The sequence below is a fragment of the Prunus mume genome, linkage group LG8 (genome assembly GCF_029339155.1).
Source record: "Prunus mume cultivar Tortuosa linkage group LG8, ASM2933915v1, whole genome shotgun sequence".
In the NCBI taxonomy this organism is placed as follows: Eukaryota; Viridiplantae; Streptophyta; class Magnoliopsida; order Rosales; family Rosaceae; genus Prunus; species Prunus mume.
Genome location: NC_142705.1, coordinates 2,176,163 through 2,194,746, shown reverse-complemented (window position 1 = coordinate 2,194,746; position 18,584 = coordinate 2,176,163). Strand labels below are relative to the sequence as shown.

General features: G+C 37.4%; 3 protein-coding genes across 5 annotated transcripts; 1 reads left to right on the top strand and 2 right to left on the bottom strand.

Moving 5' to 3' along the window:
* Nucleotides 1-1,037: 1,037 nt before the first annotated feature.
* LOC103341130 (Voltage-gated chloride channel family protein) lies at nucleotides 1,038-5,828 on the bottom strand. The gene is made up of 6 exons (XM_008244613.3): nucleotides 4,588-5,828; nucleotides 4,257-4,434; nucleotides 3,769-4,031; nucleotides 3,199-3,468; nucleotides 1,970-3,092; nucleotides 1,038-1,498 (listed from the first exon to the last, which is right to left on the bottom strand). The coding sequence occupies exons 1-6, from the start codon at nucleotides 4,944-4,946 to the stop codon at nucleotides 1,364-1,366; spliced, it is 2,328 nt and encodes a 775-aa protein (XP_008242835.1). The 5' UTR covers nucleotides 4,947-5,828; the 3' UTR covers nucleotides 1,038-1,363.
* A 1,904-nt stretch (nucleotides 5,829-7,732) lies between these two features.
* On the top strand, nucleotides 7,733-12,982 carry LOC103341132 (synaptotagmin-5-like). The gene is made up of 12 exons (XM_089042728.1): nucleotides 7,733-8,073; nucleotides 8,177-8,225; nucleotides 8,318-8,439; nucleotides 8,924-9,044; nucleotides 9,187-9,288; nucleotides 9,547-9,621; nucleotides 10,161-10,240; nucleotides 10,377-10,527; nucleotides 10,628-10,858; nucleotides 11,073-11,369; nucleotides 11,616-11,729; nucleotides 12,353-12,982. The coding sequence occupies exons 1-12, from the start codon at nucleotides 7,862-7,864 to the stop codon at nucleotides 12,497-12,499; spliced, it is 1,701 nt and encodes a 566-aa protein (XP_088898854.1). The 5' UTR covers nucleotides 7,733-7,861; the 3' UTR covers nucleotides 12,500-12,982.
* A 436-nt stretch (nucleotides 12,983-13,418) lies between these two features.
* Nucleotides 13,419-17,892, bottom strand: PAP26 (purple acid phosphatase 26). Of its 3 annotated transcripts, none has more exons than XM_008244616.3 (10): nucleotides 17,413-17,892; nucleotides 16,679-16,902; nucleotides 16,256-16,456; nucleotides 15,740-15,851; nucleotides 15,153-15,379; nucleotides 14,869-15,007; nucleotides 14,368-14,588; nucleotides 14,114-14,235; nucleotides 13,777-13,938; nucleotides 13,419-13,573 (listed from the first exon to the last, which is right to left on the bottom strand). In XM_008244616.3, the coding sequence occupies exons 2-10, from the start codon at nucleotides 16,868-16,870 to the stop codon at nucleotides 13,498-13,500; spliced, it is 1,452 nt and encodes a 483-aa protein (XP_008242838.2). In that variant the 5' UTR covers nucleotides 16,871-16,902; nucleotides 17,413-17,892; the 3' UTR covers nucleotides 13,419-13,497. The 3 variants fall into 3 exon arrangements, with proteins under 3 accessions (XP_008242838.2, XP_008242837.2, XP_008242839.2); XM_008244615.3 differs by having other exon boundaries at nucleotides 17,348-17,484; XM_008244617.3 differs by lacking the exon at nucleotides 17,413-17,892 and adding an exon at nucleotides 17,265-17,363.
* Between the last annotated feature and the right edge of the window lie 692 nt (nucleotides 17,893-18,584).

Below are 18,584 nucleotides of genomic sequence, written 5' to 3'. Positions count from 1 at the left end.
TTTGTCTTGACCAAGAGTGACAAAACGGTGATCATAAATCAACTGAGTTTTACCACTCTTCCTATTTGACCATGCAAACTTTCTTATAAATGTTTTCGTCTGATTTTCTGGGGTTCGGCGTGTTGGCTGGTTGTCACCTTTTTCCATTAATTTCCTGGCAAATTCGATGATCTAGCTCCTCTCTCTCTATAGCAATAGAAGCAAGTTCCCAATCTAGTTCCAACCTTTTCATTTTCACCAGAGTTTTTGACATGATTTTTAAGTATTGGAAAGGGGTTATGTGTAGCGGTAATCTTTTATTATTATTCGAGTGTGGGTTCAACCATTTAGTTTGAAAAATCAACTTGAAGTTAAAACTGTAAAGACCAGCCCTTCTAAACTCCATAGTAAATATAACGTGGCTCACTTGCACCCTTTTCTGACGCTTCTAAAAGAAGACAACTTTTTCAGCCAAAATTCTCAACTGAATAATATGGTACTTTCATCGGAGAGCAAAAATGTCATGGTTCACAGTTCATCATGAGAGAATTGCGTACCTCATTAAGCCATGTTATATACTATAGGGTTAATAATATTTATAGGGAAGTGCTAGCAACCTTCTCTCTATCTTTCTCTTTTGGACCTTCTCTCTTCTTCTCATGACAAGTGTCACTTTCCTTACACTTAAAACAATGTCATTAATGCATCATACAAACTAATTTTTGTTTTCTAAGTTTACCCTTATTAAATGTATTAATTATTTTTTTTTAATAACAAGCTAATTTTGTTTTTCAACTTTCTTACCACCTTGTTAAAAAATTAAATAAGAAAATAAAAATTAAAGGTTTTTTTTTTTCCCAAAGAAAACGTGTGTTTTGTTAAAAACAAAATAAAGATGATAACATCTTGAAACAAACTTTATTTTTAAAGAAAAAAATTGACGTTTTTTAATTATATAAAATTATTATTTAATTTTTAATAATGTGCTAAAGAAGTTGGAACAAAATATGAATAAATTGAAGGAAATATAAAAGCCAATACATTTTAAAAGGTTAAACTTGGAAAACAAAAACTAACTTGTGTGATGCATTAATGACATTGTTTTTAGTGTAAGGAAAATGAAACTTGTCATGAGGAAAAGGGAGAAAGTCCAAAAGAGAAGGTTAGAAAGAAGGTTGCTAGCATTCCTCATATTTATATTCAGATACCTAAACTAGTTATCCCTAGTTCTTAAGCTCTGGACTCCATGAATAATTTGAAAGATAATGATACTGGACTCGTCATGATTTGATACCGCGGCGCAGATACTGAGAGTCGCAGGTTGAATAAGACCATATACAAAATCTTTTCTTCAAGGGAAACTACAAAGCTAGGCTGAAATCCGCTAAAAGAGTTTGGCCAGAGAAGCCAGCCGGAATCTTAATCTTTTCCACCTGCTGTTTACCAGCGTAGGGTTCAAGCTCAATATATGTTCTGGCATGAAGTCGTGCCTTGTCAATATACCCACAACAGGAGATCTCTGCAATTGACCAGCATAGTTATTACAAGAGATCAGAAAGAAAACTGTGAGAAGTATTAAAAAGAACGTGTAAACAAATACAGAAGCTATTGTAGATACTGAGCACTAACTACATAACGGCATAACAGCATACACATACGATACAGAAAGCACTGCTGAACAAGTACTTTACTCTTATCAGCCAAAATTTGATATACGAGGTAGAGGCCCATTGAACAGAAATAACAGAAATAGCAAGACCAGTGAATCATATAACATAGGCAGAGAAGTATTTGGCCCCAGAAAGAATTAAATCTAGATGGATTAATGTATAATTAGCATAAGAAGTGGTGATTCATATATAGCACAACCAATGATGTGAACTACACAAATTTTTGGGCATGCAAGTGCGCTGCAATGCACAACCGATACTTCAGAATACCATATTTTGCAGTTGTAATAAAAGCAAATGTAGAGGACAAAATCACTTACTGTGGAAATCTTCGGTATTACTAGAAGGTGCCTTAAGCCAACTTCTCGGAAAAGTATGAGAGCCTTTGCTAGAGACATTGTCTCCACAACGGTATAAGGTGAAGCATTTGTAAATGGATGTAAGTCTATGAACATTTCCATCTCCTCCTCATTCAATTTTATATCTTCTATCTTGTCACCATTGCCTGAACCCCTCTTGGCAAAATCCTCTGATGAGAACTGCTTAAAGGAATCGGTGCTCGTCGGCACTGGGGTGGACACGAAAGCTTTCTTCTTCAACAATTCAATAAGATGGGCACGGAGGACAATACCAAACAAAACAGGGGATTCAGAAAGCTCATCAATTACAGGGAACCCATTATGCCCTGTAGTTCTGAGAACGTGTACTATATTACCAACCTTCTCAATTCCATAAAATAGTTGTAGTGGCCCTGTTACTACGTCAGCTACTGTCAGCTGTCTCATATATGGTTCAACATGAGCCTCCAGATAGGGAAGACCCTTTGCTTTCATAATCAGATCATATATATTGTCATTGAACGCATCAGCAGTGGTCTTGGAAACAAGAAGAACCACCATTATCAATGGTAGCAATAATAGATTATTGGTTAATTCCAGAATAATTACACATAGAGAGACAGTCATCCTCATGGTTCCACCAAGAAGAGAAGCAGCACCCAACACAGCATAGAGACCATGATTGAGATTCGAGTGTGAACCCACTAACATTCCAACAAAACGCCCATAAGATGCACCAGTCACAATAACAGGTACAAAAAGACCAGCAGGAGCAACAACCCCGTAGCTAAAGATACTTAAGAAAAAACAGGTGACGAAAAATATGATAATTGATGAAAAATGAAACTCAGAATCTGTGTTCTTGCTGAAAAGGTTTCTAATAGCATCATCATTCGTGTTAAATATGAGGCTGGCAAGGTCATTATAGTGATCAGGAGGACATTGGAACTTCTTGAAGTTACCAGACCGTCCAATTGTAGGGCAGGCTTCTGCTGCATCAGCTGGGCAAGGTCGACAAGATGCAAGCCACGGTAATCCAAAGAGAAGACAAGATGTGAATATGGAGATTGTGCAAGCTATAAGTATTTTATAAATTATGCCTCTCCTGGCCAAGGAAAACATCAAGGTGATCACAGTCAGAAAATTATGGTTTTTCACAACACTTTGAAAACACTAATACTGCTTAGACATCACTACGCTAAAACGCTTACTCATTGATGAGATTGTATATTCGGAGAACTTTTGTTAATAGAGAATTATATAAGCTTCCCAATATGCCGCCTACAAACCCAAGGAGAAGCACGGGAGGCACATCCACAATGTGATATGACACACTTTCTGAATAGACATCAAACATTATCAGCCCCCCTGTACCAAATAGCCCACATTTGCCACTTAAACAAACATCAATCAGAGCCCGGAGCACAATTGCAATTACAGCTGTTGTAAAGAAAGCTCTCCACAGAAGGGCACTTCTCCACCTACAGAAAACAAAATCTTGGTTGGATTCAAACAAAGTGCTAATCTCAATTCAATTTTTATCATCTAGTAGTATAGTTTAAGTTGGTTTGTTTTCTTGGGGTTTTCCCCCACCAGTGCATATGCTTAGGTCTTGAATTCCATCTGAGAGTGCTGGAAACTGAGACAAAATATATATGACATATCTGTACAGGATGTTAAAAGTGTTCATAGTTGAGTCTTAAAAGAATCCGTTTTTATTAGTATTATGAACAAAAAGCAAAGACAAAAAGAAACAAGTTTGGATAGAGCGATTGGCGTACCAAGATGCCATCTCTTCAAAAGCAAACAGCACACCACCAACAGGGGAACGGAAAGAGGCAGCAATCCCAGCAGCTGATCCACACGTTACGAGATCCCGACGGTCTCTATCATTCTTGAAATACCGTAACCATTTCCAGGTCAAACCGTACTTCTTTGATCCACCCTGACCCAACAATGATGCAACACAGGCACCAGTATGCACCATCGGCCCTGCCTTTCCAATAAGAAGAGATGATGACACCGCAGAAACACTACCGACAATCTGTACAACGAGGAAAATGGAAATGAAAAAACCAAATTTCTGTTGATATAGTATCTCAATGTATATGATGTCACAAAAAAGAAAATGGTGCTATACCAACTATCAAGTTGCTAAATTTCACACAACCTAAGCAAACCCCATTCACAATTGAAAATGGCAAGAGCAGCTTTACTAAAGCAATTTATACACAATCCAAAAGCACTGAAATCAGAGTCAGTGAGTCACCTTAACAAATAAAGTTCTTATGGAAAATATTCCCGGCGCGTCGACGCCGTTCAGGTATGCCTTCACCTCCGGTATGCCGGAGCCCGCAGCAACCGGCGCCACAAAAGAAGTGATCATAGACGCAAACAGAGTGAGAGCCAAATTGGAGAAGAAGAAGACAATAAACGCCAGCAAAAACCTGTTTTAATATAATAAAGACAAATTCAAAACGAAGAAAGAAAATGTTAAGTAGTTGTGGTGTTTGTTTGGGGTTCTTATCCCCCCAGCTCATTAAAAAAACGAAGAAAGAAAAAGGAATTAACTTTAAAAATTGAAGTGAAATTTAGAGAACCTGCGCTTCAACATCATGTTGGAGGTGATGACGAACTTAATGCCGGCGATGTTTTCGACGGCGAGGTTGTTGCAAAAACCGATGAGGCCAACGATGAGACCAACAAGAAAACATAAGATCCACTTCATGAATATGTACTGAAAGACTTGCATCTTCCCACGGCTTCTCCAGTCCTGCTTGAAGAACTCGTTCTCCAAAATCTCGTAATCGAGGCTTTCGACGGGGCAGACATTGGCGCCGACCAGAGCAACCTGCGAAGTGGAGTTCGGGGCTGATCGTTGACCCGAGATTAATGGGGCGGTGATGGATTCCGGGTCCTCTCCATTGAGCCAGGCGTTGCTGTTGCCGTTAACTGACATGGTTTTGGGATTGCAGAGGTTCAGTGCCGGCTACCGACGGAGCATTAATTCCGAGTCATAACTCGGAACCAGGAAGTCAGAGGGGGTTTGGAAAATAAATTGGTGAAGTCGATGAGTGATGTGAGAGTAAGGGGTTTAGCTTTGTTGTGTTTTATTGTGTTTGTGAAATTGTGAGCTCTCCCTGTCAATTATATTATCTGGCTTGCAGAATTTGCTAGAGTTGGAGGACTCTCTGCTATTGGTATTGCTACGCTGCTGCCGATTCCATTCCAACATAATAAAATGTTGTCTAAATTACTTTCAAAGTAAAAAATCTTACCATATAATGAATCAATAATTATCCAGATATGCCAAAAACCAATTATCAAGATTTCTTATTAACCAAAAAAATCATTTATGTCTTTTTTATCTTAATAAACTCCTATCAAAATAAGTATTTTCTTCTCTTTTCTTACGTTTACCCGTGAGAAATACGAGCCGAATTTGAGATAATTTTGTACAATGCGAAAAAAGTGGAGTTGCAAACAATGAGTAAAGTTGAAAACTGAGCAAAACAATGAAACCAAAAGGCTTCTCTTATACTAGTCCAGGCTGTGCACTGATTACTCTCATATTATGGTAGTTCATGTAAATGTTTCCCTAGTTATTTAGGTATATCTACCAGCTTCTCATGTTGCCTGGATTCTTCTGGCCTACCTCCTCCTCTATCTTGAGCGTTATTTAAAAAGTAGGGCAAAATACCACACCTGGCCTAGGATGAGAGGCAGGTAGCAAAAATAAATGTCCCAATCTAAAAAAATATTTCTTTATTTCTTAATTCTCACCTTGGTCAGAAAAAGAAGCATCACTAACTAAAACCAGACCAGGAAACAAATATCAGACAAATCAATCAAAGGAAGCTAGAACTTGAATGTCACGTGCAAAGCGCGTGGTTTGGCTGAGCGTGTGTGAGTGACGCCACGGAGGAGGGCAAAAAATGTAGGCGCGAGCGTAGGAGGTGGAAACTTCGTATGCGTGGGCCCCGGGCCCCGGGCCCCCGACGATGTGGAGTGGAGCCCTTCGAGTGCAGTAAACGATGGACATGATCCTTTGCGATGTCGTTTAGCCCCTTCATTTGTTCACTTATCATTTTGAACATGTGGGGCCCTTCTCAGATCGCATCGCAAATCGCATGCACAAGGCAGAACGTTATTTTCCAAGGATTAGAATACGGAACTCAAATCCAAATCGTTCTTTGATACGTAAGTTGAATTGAATCAATCTATAATAATGCTTTGGTTACGTTTCTTTTTAAAATGTACCAATTGCTCGTTTAATTCCAATTCAAACTCAAAGTTTAATGTGATTATAAGAAGCCAGTTTGAATTCAAACAATTAGATTATTCGTTAGTGTGTGTGACAGTTGAGTACTACGCATAAGTTCTTTTGACTCGAGATAATGGATAAGTTTTGACGCTAGTAGTGAGAGTAAATCTTCCTACAAATTTTTGTTCATCAAAACACAAAAATAAAAAAAAAACCAAAAAGCAAAAAAGAAGGAAAGAAAGCTACCGGTCCAAGTTTCCTGTCTTGTGGACCCCTATAAAACTACATATGAACTGTCTCTTCATAGTGGGCCCACATTTGCTTAGCGCTGGGCTATATAGGCATCCTCTTCAGACCCTAAAAAGCTACCAGTCCAATTTTCAGCGCGAAAGCTAGCTACCAGCCAATTTCTTTTTGGACTTGGAAATGTGATGTAATGTATTGTGAATAAATTGTTGGATATATTTTGATTTTGAAGGTCCATATCGCAGTTGTATTGTATGGGTGGGCTTTGTAGGATATGAATGAACCATCAAGTAATTTCTTCTGAGCCATAAATCAACGGGTTACCAACTAAATGGGTTTCTCCTTCAAATTGGGTCAAAATGTTGGGTTTAGTTTGATTCCACACACTGGGTTCTCTTTTTCCGAGTCATTTTATAGTAAGGGTCTTATCTAAGAACTATATATAAGATCTTATTTTTAACCGTTGAATCAAACTAACTAATTTGATCCAACAGTTAAGAGATAAGGCATCATCTAAGGACCTTAGATAAGACCCTCATTGTAGAATTCCACCCCCGTTTCCCTCCTCCTAAACTAATGGGCTGTCCGTGTTGACAGGCCCATTGGGCTTCTTTTTATTTTATTATTATTTTAGAAATATATTTTTCCATTTTTTAATTTCATGGTTGCACGTGCGGGCCGGGGGAGGGGAAGGAAGTGAAATCTTTTTATGGTTTTCATTTTTAAAGTATTAATTTTTCTAAATAAGAATACAAAGTTTATTAAATTGAAATATTGCAGGGATCATGCGAGAAGCAAACAGGTGGCGCAAATATGCTACATGTCAGTACCCTACTTTTTTTCTCATGCAAAAAAACAAACAAACCAAACCAAAAAAAAAAAAATTAATGGCACAAGGGTCCAGTTATTTCTTTCCTCTTTTTTGGATAAGTCTTAGCTATTTCTTTTGTTTTTTGTTTTTTAATGACTTGTCGGCGAGTCAAAGCATTTCCTTCACCATCTGAGCCGGAGACAGACAGCCACATTTCTCTCTGTCTCTCTCTGTCTCTCTCTCTCTCCACCAAAAGACCCCACCGATTTGTCCGCCCAAACCTTCATTACGAAGTTACAATTACAACAAGAAAGAAATTAGGCAAAAAGATTAATAAAACAGCGTTACAAGATAATAAATTACATCAATCTTTTAAAATAAAATCCACCATTACAATTTAGACCCATCTTCTTCTCTAATCTAATTATTGCATTTAATCCAATTTTTCACCCAACTCTCTCAGTCTCTCAGTTTCTCTCTCTGTGACCAACCAAGCACCAACCGACCAAAGCACCCCCAAATCTCGACTGTGCTCTCAATCCAATCCAATCCAATGGGCTTCGTTTTCGGATTAGTGCTCGGAATTCTAGTGGGACTCGCAATTATCGTGGTGTTTGTCCGCTTGGAGAACCACCGATCCAAGCTCCGTTCCGAGCTCGCCACAACTATAGCTGCTTTTGCTCGAATGACTGTCGAGGATTCTAGAAAGCTCTTACCTTCTGAGTATTACCCTTCTTGGGTCGTCTTCTCCCACAGACAGAAGTTGAGCTCCCAACTCTACCTCTTCTTCCTCTACTTTCTCTCACTTTCATCTGCGGTAGCCACTGCGGGACTAACATGTTTATTTGGATTATTTTGTTTTTCAGTTAAAATGGCTCAATCTTCATCTTGAAAAGATCTGGCCCTATGTTAATGAGGTAACTCCTTTTGGGTTTTGCTTATTTGTTACCAGTATGTTTCTTTTTGTTTCGTTAATTTTGTAAGCTCGGTTTCTAAATATGGTGTGCAGGCAGCGTCTGAGCTGATAAAGACTTCAGTGGAGCCAATTCTGGAGCAGTATAGACCAATCATATTGTCCTCACTCAAATTTTCCAAGTTCACTCTTGGTACCGTGGCACCGCAATTTACAGGTTAGTTCAATTTATGTAACGCACGAAGGTAGGTGGTTGAATCTTTTAGGTCCTCGGTGTTCGTTTGGAAACTGGATTTTCCTTAATTTTCGCCAAGATATGTTACATTCCTTGTTTGCATGTTAAGGTTATGGATCCATAACTTGATTTTATCTATTTCTTTTGCTAATTAGAGGCTAGCTTATATTTGATTTTTCATCTTATTTTGGTTACGCCCAACTTAATCATGTAGCTAAGCTAATGCCTACATTCATCTATAATTTATTCGTTCAAATATATTCATGGAGTCCTTTCCTAAGTTTAATCGCATTGATGGCTGTGAGCATGATAGTATGCTTCCCGTGCTATTTTTATGCATTATGTACTGTACAAATGATTGTAGATTGTAATCTTCCAATTTGTTATGGTATTTAATATCATTTAAGGGAGAGCTTTAAATGAACCTTTTATAAAGCATTCATTAATGAGCCGATGTTTTTCGTTAGGGTTTCTATAATTGAAGATGAAGGTGACAGTGTTACAATGGAGTTGGAAATGCAGTGGGATGGAAATCCAAGTATAATACTTGCTATCAAGACTTTATTTGGTGTAAGCCTACCTGTGCAGGTAATCTTCAAATTATTGCCTTCTCGCTTCTACTCACTGGAGGCCTTTTTCAATGTTCAGAAGTTGGTTTCCTTCTTGTAGAATGATAATTTATATTATGTTTTCTTATTATCTATGAATTAATCTATACTTTGATTTTCAGGTGAAAGATATTGGATTCACTGGGGTATTCAGGCTGATTTTCAAGCCTTTGGTTGATGAGTTTCCGTGCTTTGGAGCTGTTTGCTATTCATTGAGAGAAAAGGTGCACTATCTCTTTCTTGAGCCATCTTTGAAAGATTTTGGAAGAGAGGAGTGGTACACATAGCACACAAAAAAAGAGTTCCGCTTGATATGAAGATCTACACTAACATTAGCATATTTGTAGGATTATAGATGTTCTGATGATTAGCTATCTGAAAGCAATTAGATAGGCAGGTCCCTCCCCCTCCCTGCCAAATGCATTACACCGCAGATAACCAATAACTCTGATTTAGCGATTGTGTTTTTTTTTTATTTGCAGAAAAATTTAGAGTTTAGGCTTAAAGTTGTGGGTGGCGACATATCTACAATACCTGGGATCTATGATGCAATTGAGGTTTGAGCAGAATCCACAATTCTTTTTCACTTATTTATGATTTCTAATTTCTCATGTGGCATGATCTTTATTTGAGTACTTTATATGATGATTTGGGAATGTGAGTTTTCATACTTAATGTTCTGGTTTGTAGTGAAAATTTGATTTAGGATTGACCTGGTCAATACGGACACTAGAATGTAGAGTTACAGAGTGCAAGTTGTACAAATGTGCCCTCAGTGCAAAATGATGCTACAGGGTTCCCCTTAATGTCTGGCAACTCACATGCAGACATCGGGTTTCATGCATCCTTGCTTCTAAATTACATCAAACAATCTGAATGGTGGACGGGTTTGCAAATAATATATATAGTAGTCTTTCAACCCTATGAGACTTAATAGGTATTATTTCATATATGCAGGATTTGGGTTATCATACATAGTTTCCACAAAAATATACAGTAATTTTCCATCACTATAAGAGTTACTAGGTCTTATGAAATCGATGCAGGTTTTGTTTAATCCTACATGCTTTAATTGAGATGTGTAATATTTATACAGGGGATGATACGGGATGCGATTGAGGATTCAATTGCATGGCCTGTTCGCAAAGTTGTTCCCATTTTGCCTGGGGATTATAGGTAAAGTAGAATATAGAGGATTGTCAATTTCTCACCTATCAATCTTGTTAATCTTACCTTGAGAAGAGAGAGGCATGTGAACGCCCTCTAAAATTACAACATTTTTTTTCCTGTTCTAATTAACTTTGTTGGTTAGTTATCTGGAGTTAAAGCCAGTCGGCATGCTAGAGGTGAAACTTGTGCAGGCAAAGGAATTAACAAACAAAGACCTTATTGGAAAGTCAGATCCCTATGCTGTAGTATACATACGACCTTTACAGGACAGAATGAAGAAAAGCAAAACTATTGTAATTTTTCTGCTCTTCTTATATGTCCATGCATTTTAATATATTTCCTTTTGTTTTAATTGGTTTTGAGGGAATTATATGTTTTTCTCTCCCTCTTCAGAACAATGATTTGAATCCGATCTGGAATGAGCACTTTGAATTTATTGTTGAAGATGCATCCACTCAACATCTGGTGGTTAAAGTTTATGATGATGAGGGAGTTCAGTCATCTGAGCTCATTGGATGTGCTCATGTACGACTAAGTGAACTTCAGCCTGGTAAAGTGAAGGATGTGTGGTTGAAGCTGGTTAAAAGCTTGGAAGTCCAAAGAGATAATAAAAACCGCGGGCAGGTCAGAAAACCAATTTCCATCCTTTGGATCAATAAATAGTAGCAATTAAGTTAGAGATTCTGTATGAATCCTACTTTGGATGGCTATTAGGCTTTGAGATTACATTGGATCACATTGTTATTTGCTCCCACCCACGCCGTATTTTCTTTTCTGATATATTCTGAAAGGATATTTCATTGTTTAAGTAGTTTTATCATTTATATTCCTGCTTTAGGTACATTTGGAGCTGTTATATTGTCCATTTGGCATGGAGAATGGCTTTGTCAACCCGTTTACTCCCGACTTCTCAATGACCTCTTTGGAAAAGGTACTTAAAAGTGGGATGAATGGAACAGAAGCTACTGAAAATCAAAAGGAAGCCACACAGAAGAGAAAGGAGGTCATAATTAGAGGTGTACTTTCTGTTACTATAATATCTGCTGAAGACTTGCCACCAGTTGATCTGATAGGAAAAGCTGATCCTTATGTGGTACTGACCTTGAAGAAATCAGAAACAAAAAACAAAACTAGGGTAAGAGTTTGAATGCCCAAAGACTGCAACTACCTTATTTTTCTACAAAGTAATGCTTGCAGTTTCCATTTCTCGTAAAGTTTGCTGCCTTGTTTTAGTTTTTTCCTTTGCTTCCACAGGATGTTTTAACTTAATAGAGGTCCTTTTTCTGGTTTGTTTAATTTTGCTCCAAGATTCTTGTGTGTGGTTATCTGCTTGCACAAATTATAGTTTTTGTTGATACTTAAAATTCTTTTCTTCTCTCAGGTGGTTAATGACAGCTTGAATCCCGTCTGGAATCAAACTTTTGACTTTGTTGTTGAGGATGGATTGCATGACATGCTCATTCTTGAAGTCTGGGACCATGATACTTTTGGGAAGGTACTATTTTTTCAGTTCTTCATTTGTTTTTCTTTTACCGAATTTCTAACTGTGGAATTATATATATATATATATATATCAATTTCTTTTCATTGAGGGATTCCTTATGAAATTTTTTTCAACGATCCAAACCATCTATTTTTAAAGTCTAAATTCATAGATTATTCTTGCAAAAAATTAGACAAATCGAAAACCGTTTCGACATACAATTGTGTCCTACAAAATTAATGAATATGATGCTTTAATAAAGTACTAAAATTTCAATAACTCAGTTGAGTGGGAAATGATATTGGATTCAAGTGATTTTTTGTAGAGATGATCTTTGAATTATTATTTAAAAAATACACGTTTTGGATTAGTGAAATACAATGCAGAGTGGGACCTACAAGGGTGTCCCTCAAATAAGCTTATTTGAGAGATCTCTCAATGGAAGCTCTGTGTGTGTGTGTGTGTATATATATATATATAGGGAGCTTCAGTTGAGGGATCCCTCAAATAAGTATATACTCAAATAAGTATGTATATTCAATAAAGAAGTATATCAGTAATTCTAGATAATTTAAGTTTTTGTTTGGAGAATGTGAAAGCAGCAACGTGTGTCTTAAGGTTTTTGTATCGTGCAGGACTACATAGGCAGATGCATCATGACCCTCACTAGGGTTATATTAGAAGGGGAATACAAAGACTCTTTACCGCTAGATGGGGCCAAATCTGGGAAATTGAACGTGCAGCTTAAGTGGATGCCACAACCAATTTACCGTGATTCTTGATGGATCTCCGTTGCATGGCTAATAGTAAATTGGAGATGTATCAGTGTCACCCACTCGTAGATGATGTATCCAAAGAACACAAAGGACACCCTCAAAAAGTTTGTTGTTTCAGAAACCTGGCAAAACCCTCGGATGGTGTACATAGATAGTTGTTTCATAAGCATAACACCTGTCTGTCATAATGTAATCAAGTTATAGAATGTGTACCAATCAGATTCATGGCATAGAGTCACATTGGATTATCGATCTAGTGGCTGGCAGGATTCACCTTTGGCCCCCTTTACCATTCCCATCTTTTTCAGTTGCAATGTGGTTTGTTTGGAGAGGGAGGGGTTCTTATGTATCGATAGGATAGGACCTCCCCTACCTTACTGTTGTCGAAAATGCAAGTTAATAGGATCGGATGCCACATCATGAGCTTTGGTGATTTTCTTTTTCTTGTTTTCGTATTGATTGATTGAATTTAGGCACTGGATTGCCTTATTTACGATGTTTTTGGGGATCCAAGTTTCTGTAAGTAGAAATTTCATTGCATTATGTAATTGTTTCTGCTGCATTTGCATATACTTCAGTGAGTGCGGGGCTTTTCAGTCAGTGTCGTCTGCCATATTCTCCTAATTTCTTCGTGGGACCATCTATCAGGTTGGATAGTGGTGATCCTTCCTTTATAAAGAATTTTTAATGTTCAGCGGAAACAAGCATGTTCGTTGTGATAATGACTTCCTTCAACGTGAAATACGTGCGGGAAGTTGATATGTATAATGTAAGCACCCACCACCACCAAGCTCACGCTCTACCATAAAACAAACAGTTGTAAATGAAATTTTATAACAAATCAAAAGCCGTAGGATTTTCCTTTGAAAGTATTGCGTCCGAATTAGTGGCAGCTCCATCCAATATCATAAATGAACAAGCAAGCAACCAACAAAATAAGGATCACATTACTTATTTATATGCGTCTCAAGACAAGCCAATCCAATATTCCAACAAACTGCTTATCAATAAATTGCGATCTGCTCCAAACTTTTCCTAACATAATGCTTCTTCAGTTTTCGCCTCCTACGATTCATACCCCTGCGCATTCACCAAAACTCAATCACATTATGCAGATTATAAATTTTTTTATTTTAAAACTATCCTAAATTTCATATCTGGCCGTAGTTTGTATCACAAGTTCACAACTGTGCAGTGCCAAATCAGCAAGGTGAGTTGGGCTGTTGCATACATGCATTCCTTGCTACTTTGGCACCAGAAACATAATTGGTATGACCACTCACCAGTACTGATTGTGTAATACAAATGCGTCAGTTGCAATTTTCTTCCCGTCATCGTTGCGGTTCCAGTGGTAGAGTGCATGTGTCCTGTTTATAATCTCAAGCGTAGAATGTCCATAGGCGGCTTCTCGGAACGCAGAATAATCTGGTTGTGGATCTCTAAACCTACAGAAACCATGGAGCAACTGTTAGTCATCACTGCTTGCACAAAAAGTATTTGATTTCCTTACAGACGAAATGGAGTAACATCACTGAAATTATAATCAGGCATTTCGACTGACCTTTTAACTTATTAACAAAATAAAAATCATAATAAACAATATTAGAACAAGGTTCCTACCTTCCAGCAAGTCCTTCTTGGTTCCCTCCATCTCCAACAGTTATGTATACAGGAGCTGAATTGTCTGGTATGGGGTTCTGGTCACCACTTGTTATGTTGTAGTGTATATTTGAGATTCTATACTGAAAATAAGGGGAAAGAAAAACATGAATCTCACCCTAGCCATGAATGAAATTTTTTGAATGCCAAATCAACTACATGTTATTATATAACAGGAGACAAACAGAAAAAACATAGAAGGTAAAGAACCATACCGATCTCTCATACGCATGGACATGGCCAGCAAAGATTACATCAACTTTGTAATGAACGAACCAACTCTCAAACACTACTCGCATGCTTTCACCTTCCATGTAATGTGCGTCATTACTATTGTAGATTGGAACATGCATAAGGACGATGAGCCAAGGTGTTTTTTCCCTGTCAACCCTTTTCAATTCTTCTTCTAGCCACCTCCATTGAGGTGTGTATTTCACTGATGACAAAGTTATCAACAGTGCTGTAAGATATACAGGCACAAAAGAGAAAAAAGGGTCCATTCCCTTCTAAGAGATATAGAATACTAGCAAGCCTTAATGAGAAAATTGTATAAGATAGAAGAATTCAGTCTTGCTTTTACTAAAGCAGAAGTACACAATCAAAAAGGGAAGTATGATATTTTCTATAGATTCTATTACTGCACCACATAGAATTATAATTAAAAAGGTAAGTACTCTGTTCACATATTTGCAGCATGTATAGAAATGTATAGTTACCAAATGGAGAATAACTGGACAGTACGATTATATGAGCCGATGCACGTCTGATGGCATACCAAAGAGGATTGCTACTTTTGGAGGCCAAATAAGGAGTAGCATACCGCTGAAGATAGGATTTGAAAGGAGTAACTTCTCCCTAGAATATGTAAAAATTTAATTAATAGTTAGACAAGTAACATGATAGGAGTTTTGGACCACAAGACATCATGCATATCAGTGGAATTTTACAACTTTTGTACGTCATGGAACTCAGACAGTTCTGAAAGATTTTGATACTTTACCAGATAAGGCATGAACTCAATTTCATGATTGCCAGCAGACCAAATCCATGGCTGATATGCAGTACTTTTCTCAACGAATCGACCCCATGTGTCCCACCGTAAACCCACTTCATTATACTGATATCTGTCAGCATAGGAAAGATCTCCAAGGAATAAAACAGCCTGTCCCTTACTCTGCATGTAATGCTCAAGAGTTGATAGAGAGTTAAATGTCTGACCCAAATCACCTGCAACATACAGAATAACTATTTATTAAGAGAAACAACAAAATTCAACATGATTTAATATAAACATTAATAAGAATCGTAGGATACAAAGTATATCAAGCTGTAGTCACAGAATAGCCTAGTTAGTACCCACACCACTCCTCCTACCCAAATGTTGTAACTGATAAAATTAAAAAAAGAAGCACAAGATAGTAAGAGAAAGAACGCAATTGCAGAGCCAAAGGTGGAACCAAGGACAACATGAGCAGAACTCATCTTAGATGTTTGGTTTTAAAACAAAGAAAGAAATGCATTAAAATGGATAAGTAAATTGAAATAAATTTTATCAATAAGACCCCTTGCAGAGAGAAAACAACTCACCTATGATCCCAAATGTGTAACGAGAATTTGGGTCAATCTTTGGAGGTGTTGTAAACCAAAATTCTCGAGAAGAATCGCCACTCCCAATCTTGTAATAGTACTTCGTGTCATGCTGAAAACAAGAAATAATTTATGTTTTATGGAAAATATAAGCAAGAGAAAAGACAAGTCCAAATATTGCATCTAGAATCTACAACACTGGGGACATATTCACTTGGGAAACTTGGAGACACAATAAGTCGATAAAAACTTCAAGTCTACACAGTTGACTGAGAGGACAATCTCACAGGCTTTGCATGATAGGAGAACCCAGAGAATGTTAATAATCTATTTATTCAATACAAGAAAGCATAGAATGATAATGTATCTGTAACCAAACCACGTCCTATCAATTAATACAATCTCAAAGAAAGATTAAGCTACAAATAAAGTTTCTTTAAATAAAATATATATCATGAGCGAAAACCACAACGCATATGCTACCTACTAGTACATTCACAAAATAATCATAGTTACCTCTAGGCCATCAACAAGACAGTGATGTATGTACCCAGACTTGTATTTGTAGAATGTGTAGTTTGTCACAATCCCCTCTGCAGAAAGCTCGTATCCGTTCTCTGATGTACCATATTGCACTTTACTCGTCCCTGGTTCATCAGGGGTTACCCAGGAGATGATAACAGCCTTTCCATCATAGTCACCTTGGGTGATATGCACCTGTAATGAATGAGCGTAAATACACAAGAACATTAGAACTCAAAACAGTAATATCGAGCAAGGAAATTATACCACTTGTGAGTAAAAAACAAGAAGAAAGAAATTGTCCAGAGAAATGAGGAATCATAGTTTCCACATCCTGAATTCTGGAAAACAATATATGATGTGCCTAACTTTCTACAGTAATACCAAACAGTTATTGAGATAGCAGTGAATTCTTACTTGTTGTGGAGCATTATGACCCTTTGGAACAGCAAATACTTTATTATCAAGAGGGATATCCACGGATGGATACTCGGATCGGATGAAAGTGCTTGTGATCCCCGCATTCCCGTTCCTCAAACAGCTCAAGAAGACGAAAGAAGTAAGAGTGAGTTGAAGCAACATGGGGTGCATCCTAATCACTGCTGCCATGATTGTTCATTCAGCAATTACAGTAAAACTAACTGCATCAAAAAGAAGAGGCAGCAATTCAGCCAGAGCGATGCGCATTAAATTTCTGAAATTTTGCAATCTAACAATAATAAAATCGTTCAAAGAAGATGAAGAATGAAACTTTATTCAAACAAAGTACGTAGAGATGGAGAGATAAAAATAGCCGATTTAAGTAAAACTTAGCAAATGCTAATCAATCAAGAATCAACCAATCCCAGTAAGATTTGAATTTGATTACAGCTGAACACAATCACTTCAATCAACATTCCAATCAACCATTAACACAGAACAAAAACAGCTAAAACAATGAAAACGCCGCATAAACAGAGAACAAGTTGAGCTGGAAACAACAACAAGAAGAAGAATCACTTACCACTGAATGAATCAGAGAATCAGAATTAAATAGATCAAACAAAAATAAAGAAAAGTTCAAAGTAAGAGAGGGAGGGAGAGTACCCGAAAATCATAACTTGGTGAGATTTAGGAGAGCACAAGACAGGGAAAGATAAACATTTACTTACAATTAGTTGGAATGGAATGAGGGGAAGGCGTAAGTTAGCAGTATCCGATGAGGTGACGTGGCGTAGGTTAAGGCATAGAGGGAAACTATCGTCTGTGCGCTGTGTTTGCCTCGAGATATTCTTCTGGTTTAGGCACAGCTGGCGAATTTGGAGTGGTCTGTTCTGGTGCGTGATTGATAAGCACACGATCATGTCGTCTGTCAGATCATCTTGTTACCTTGATTTGATGAAAGAATGATGTCAGGAGTTTTTGTCTGGTGATGAAGAAGAAAACACAACCTTAAATTATTGATAATCCGACGAAAGATCCGTCATCACTCATCGGACGACACGGGCTCTCTAACTCGAGTCTCAAACTAACTCCCGTGTGAACCTCAGGCTTACGAGAAGATTAGATTCTTTATTTGGTCTGCATATTCTTCCATGAGATGAGAGTATTTTATGTCATGTTTGGAAATAAATTTTTATTCATGGTAAACTACAGAATTTCAAGGGGAGTAGTACTATATACTGAAGATGTGAATTGATGTCACAGTCTTTCGTTAAAAATTGCAAAACGTGTTCAAGTGATTAATTTCCTACGGCAGGGCAGGCAGGCAAATGAATTGCAATTCCACATAATCTTTTTTTTTTTCGGTCTGTTGGGGTCATCCACATCAGTTTTGGGCTAAACCTTACCTCTTGGGCTTCACATTCAAATTTCTAGCCCATGGCTGCCATTTATTGGGCCATTGTTTTGATTGGCACTCTTTTAAGGATCCTTTTCTTTCTCTTTTAGACCTTGGAACGACTTTCATATGATGAGGGTGTTATATATGAACTGTAGATGTAGACTTCCATATTAGCCACATGAATCATCTGAATAGTAACTTCACTTAAATTTAATGAAATGATTATGTAACTAATATAAATGTTCATATAAATGGTCCATATATGACACCCTTATTATAGAATTTAGCATAAGTTAACATCTAGAGTTGTGCACCTTGCCTGGTTGGGGCAACGTGTATTGTAGTTAATCCCCGAAGACTGGGAAGCTTAGGGCACTACAAATTAGAAAGTAAAGTTTGGGTGACAAGTTGAGTGGAATTTGGACAATTTTGGTGAATTTTGATTACCAAATATAAAAAAGAGTTTGATTTGGGATGTGATGTGAAAGCAACTCAAATTTA

What these genes read in the sequence shown, in the direction of transcription:
- LOC103341130 (XM_008244613.3), bottom strand. Translation starts at nt 4,946, where the DNA reads ATGTCAGTTAACGGCAACAGCAACGCCTGGCTCAATGGAGAGGACCCG. An exon ending in TTTGAAGAGATGGCATCTTG is followed by an intron (nt 3,469 to 3,768) that starts GTACGCCAATCG and finishes TGTTTTCTGTAG; the next exon opens with GTGGAGAAGTGCCCTTCTGT. An exon ending in TAATACCGAAGATTTCCACA is followed by an intron (nt 1,499 to 1,969) that starts GTAAGTGATTTT and finishes GGTCAATTGCAG; the next exon opens with AGATCTCCTGTTGTGGGTAT.
- LOC103341132 (XM_089042728.1), top strand. Translation starts at nt 7,862, where the DNA reads ATGGGCTTCGTTTTCGGATTAGTGCTCGGAATTCTAGTGGGACTCGCA. An exon ending in ATAATAAAAACCGCGGGCAG is followed by an intron (nt 10,859 to 11,072) that starts GTCAGAAAACCA and finishes TTCCTGCTTTAG; the next exon opens with GTACATTTGGAGCTGTTATA. An exon ending in ACCATGATACTTTTGGGAAG is followed by an intron (nt 11,730 to 12,352) that starts GTACTATTTTTT and finishes TGTATCGTGCAG; the next exon opens with GACTACATAGGCAGATGCAT.
- PAP26 (XM_008244616.3), bottom strand. Translation starts at nt 16,870, where the DNA reads ATGGCAGCAGTGATTAGGATGCACCCCATGTTGCTTCAACTCACTCTT. An exon ending in GTCCAGTTATTCTCCATTTG is followed by an intron (nt 14,589 to 14,868) that starts GTAACTATACAT and finishes CTTTGTCATCAG; the next exon opens with TGAAATACACACCTCAATGG. An exon ending in TCCATGCGTATGAGAGATCG is followed by an intron (nt 14,236 to 14,367) that starts GTATGGTTCTTT and finishes CCTTATTTTCAG; the next exon opens with TATAGAATCTCAAATATACA.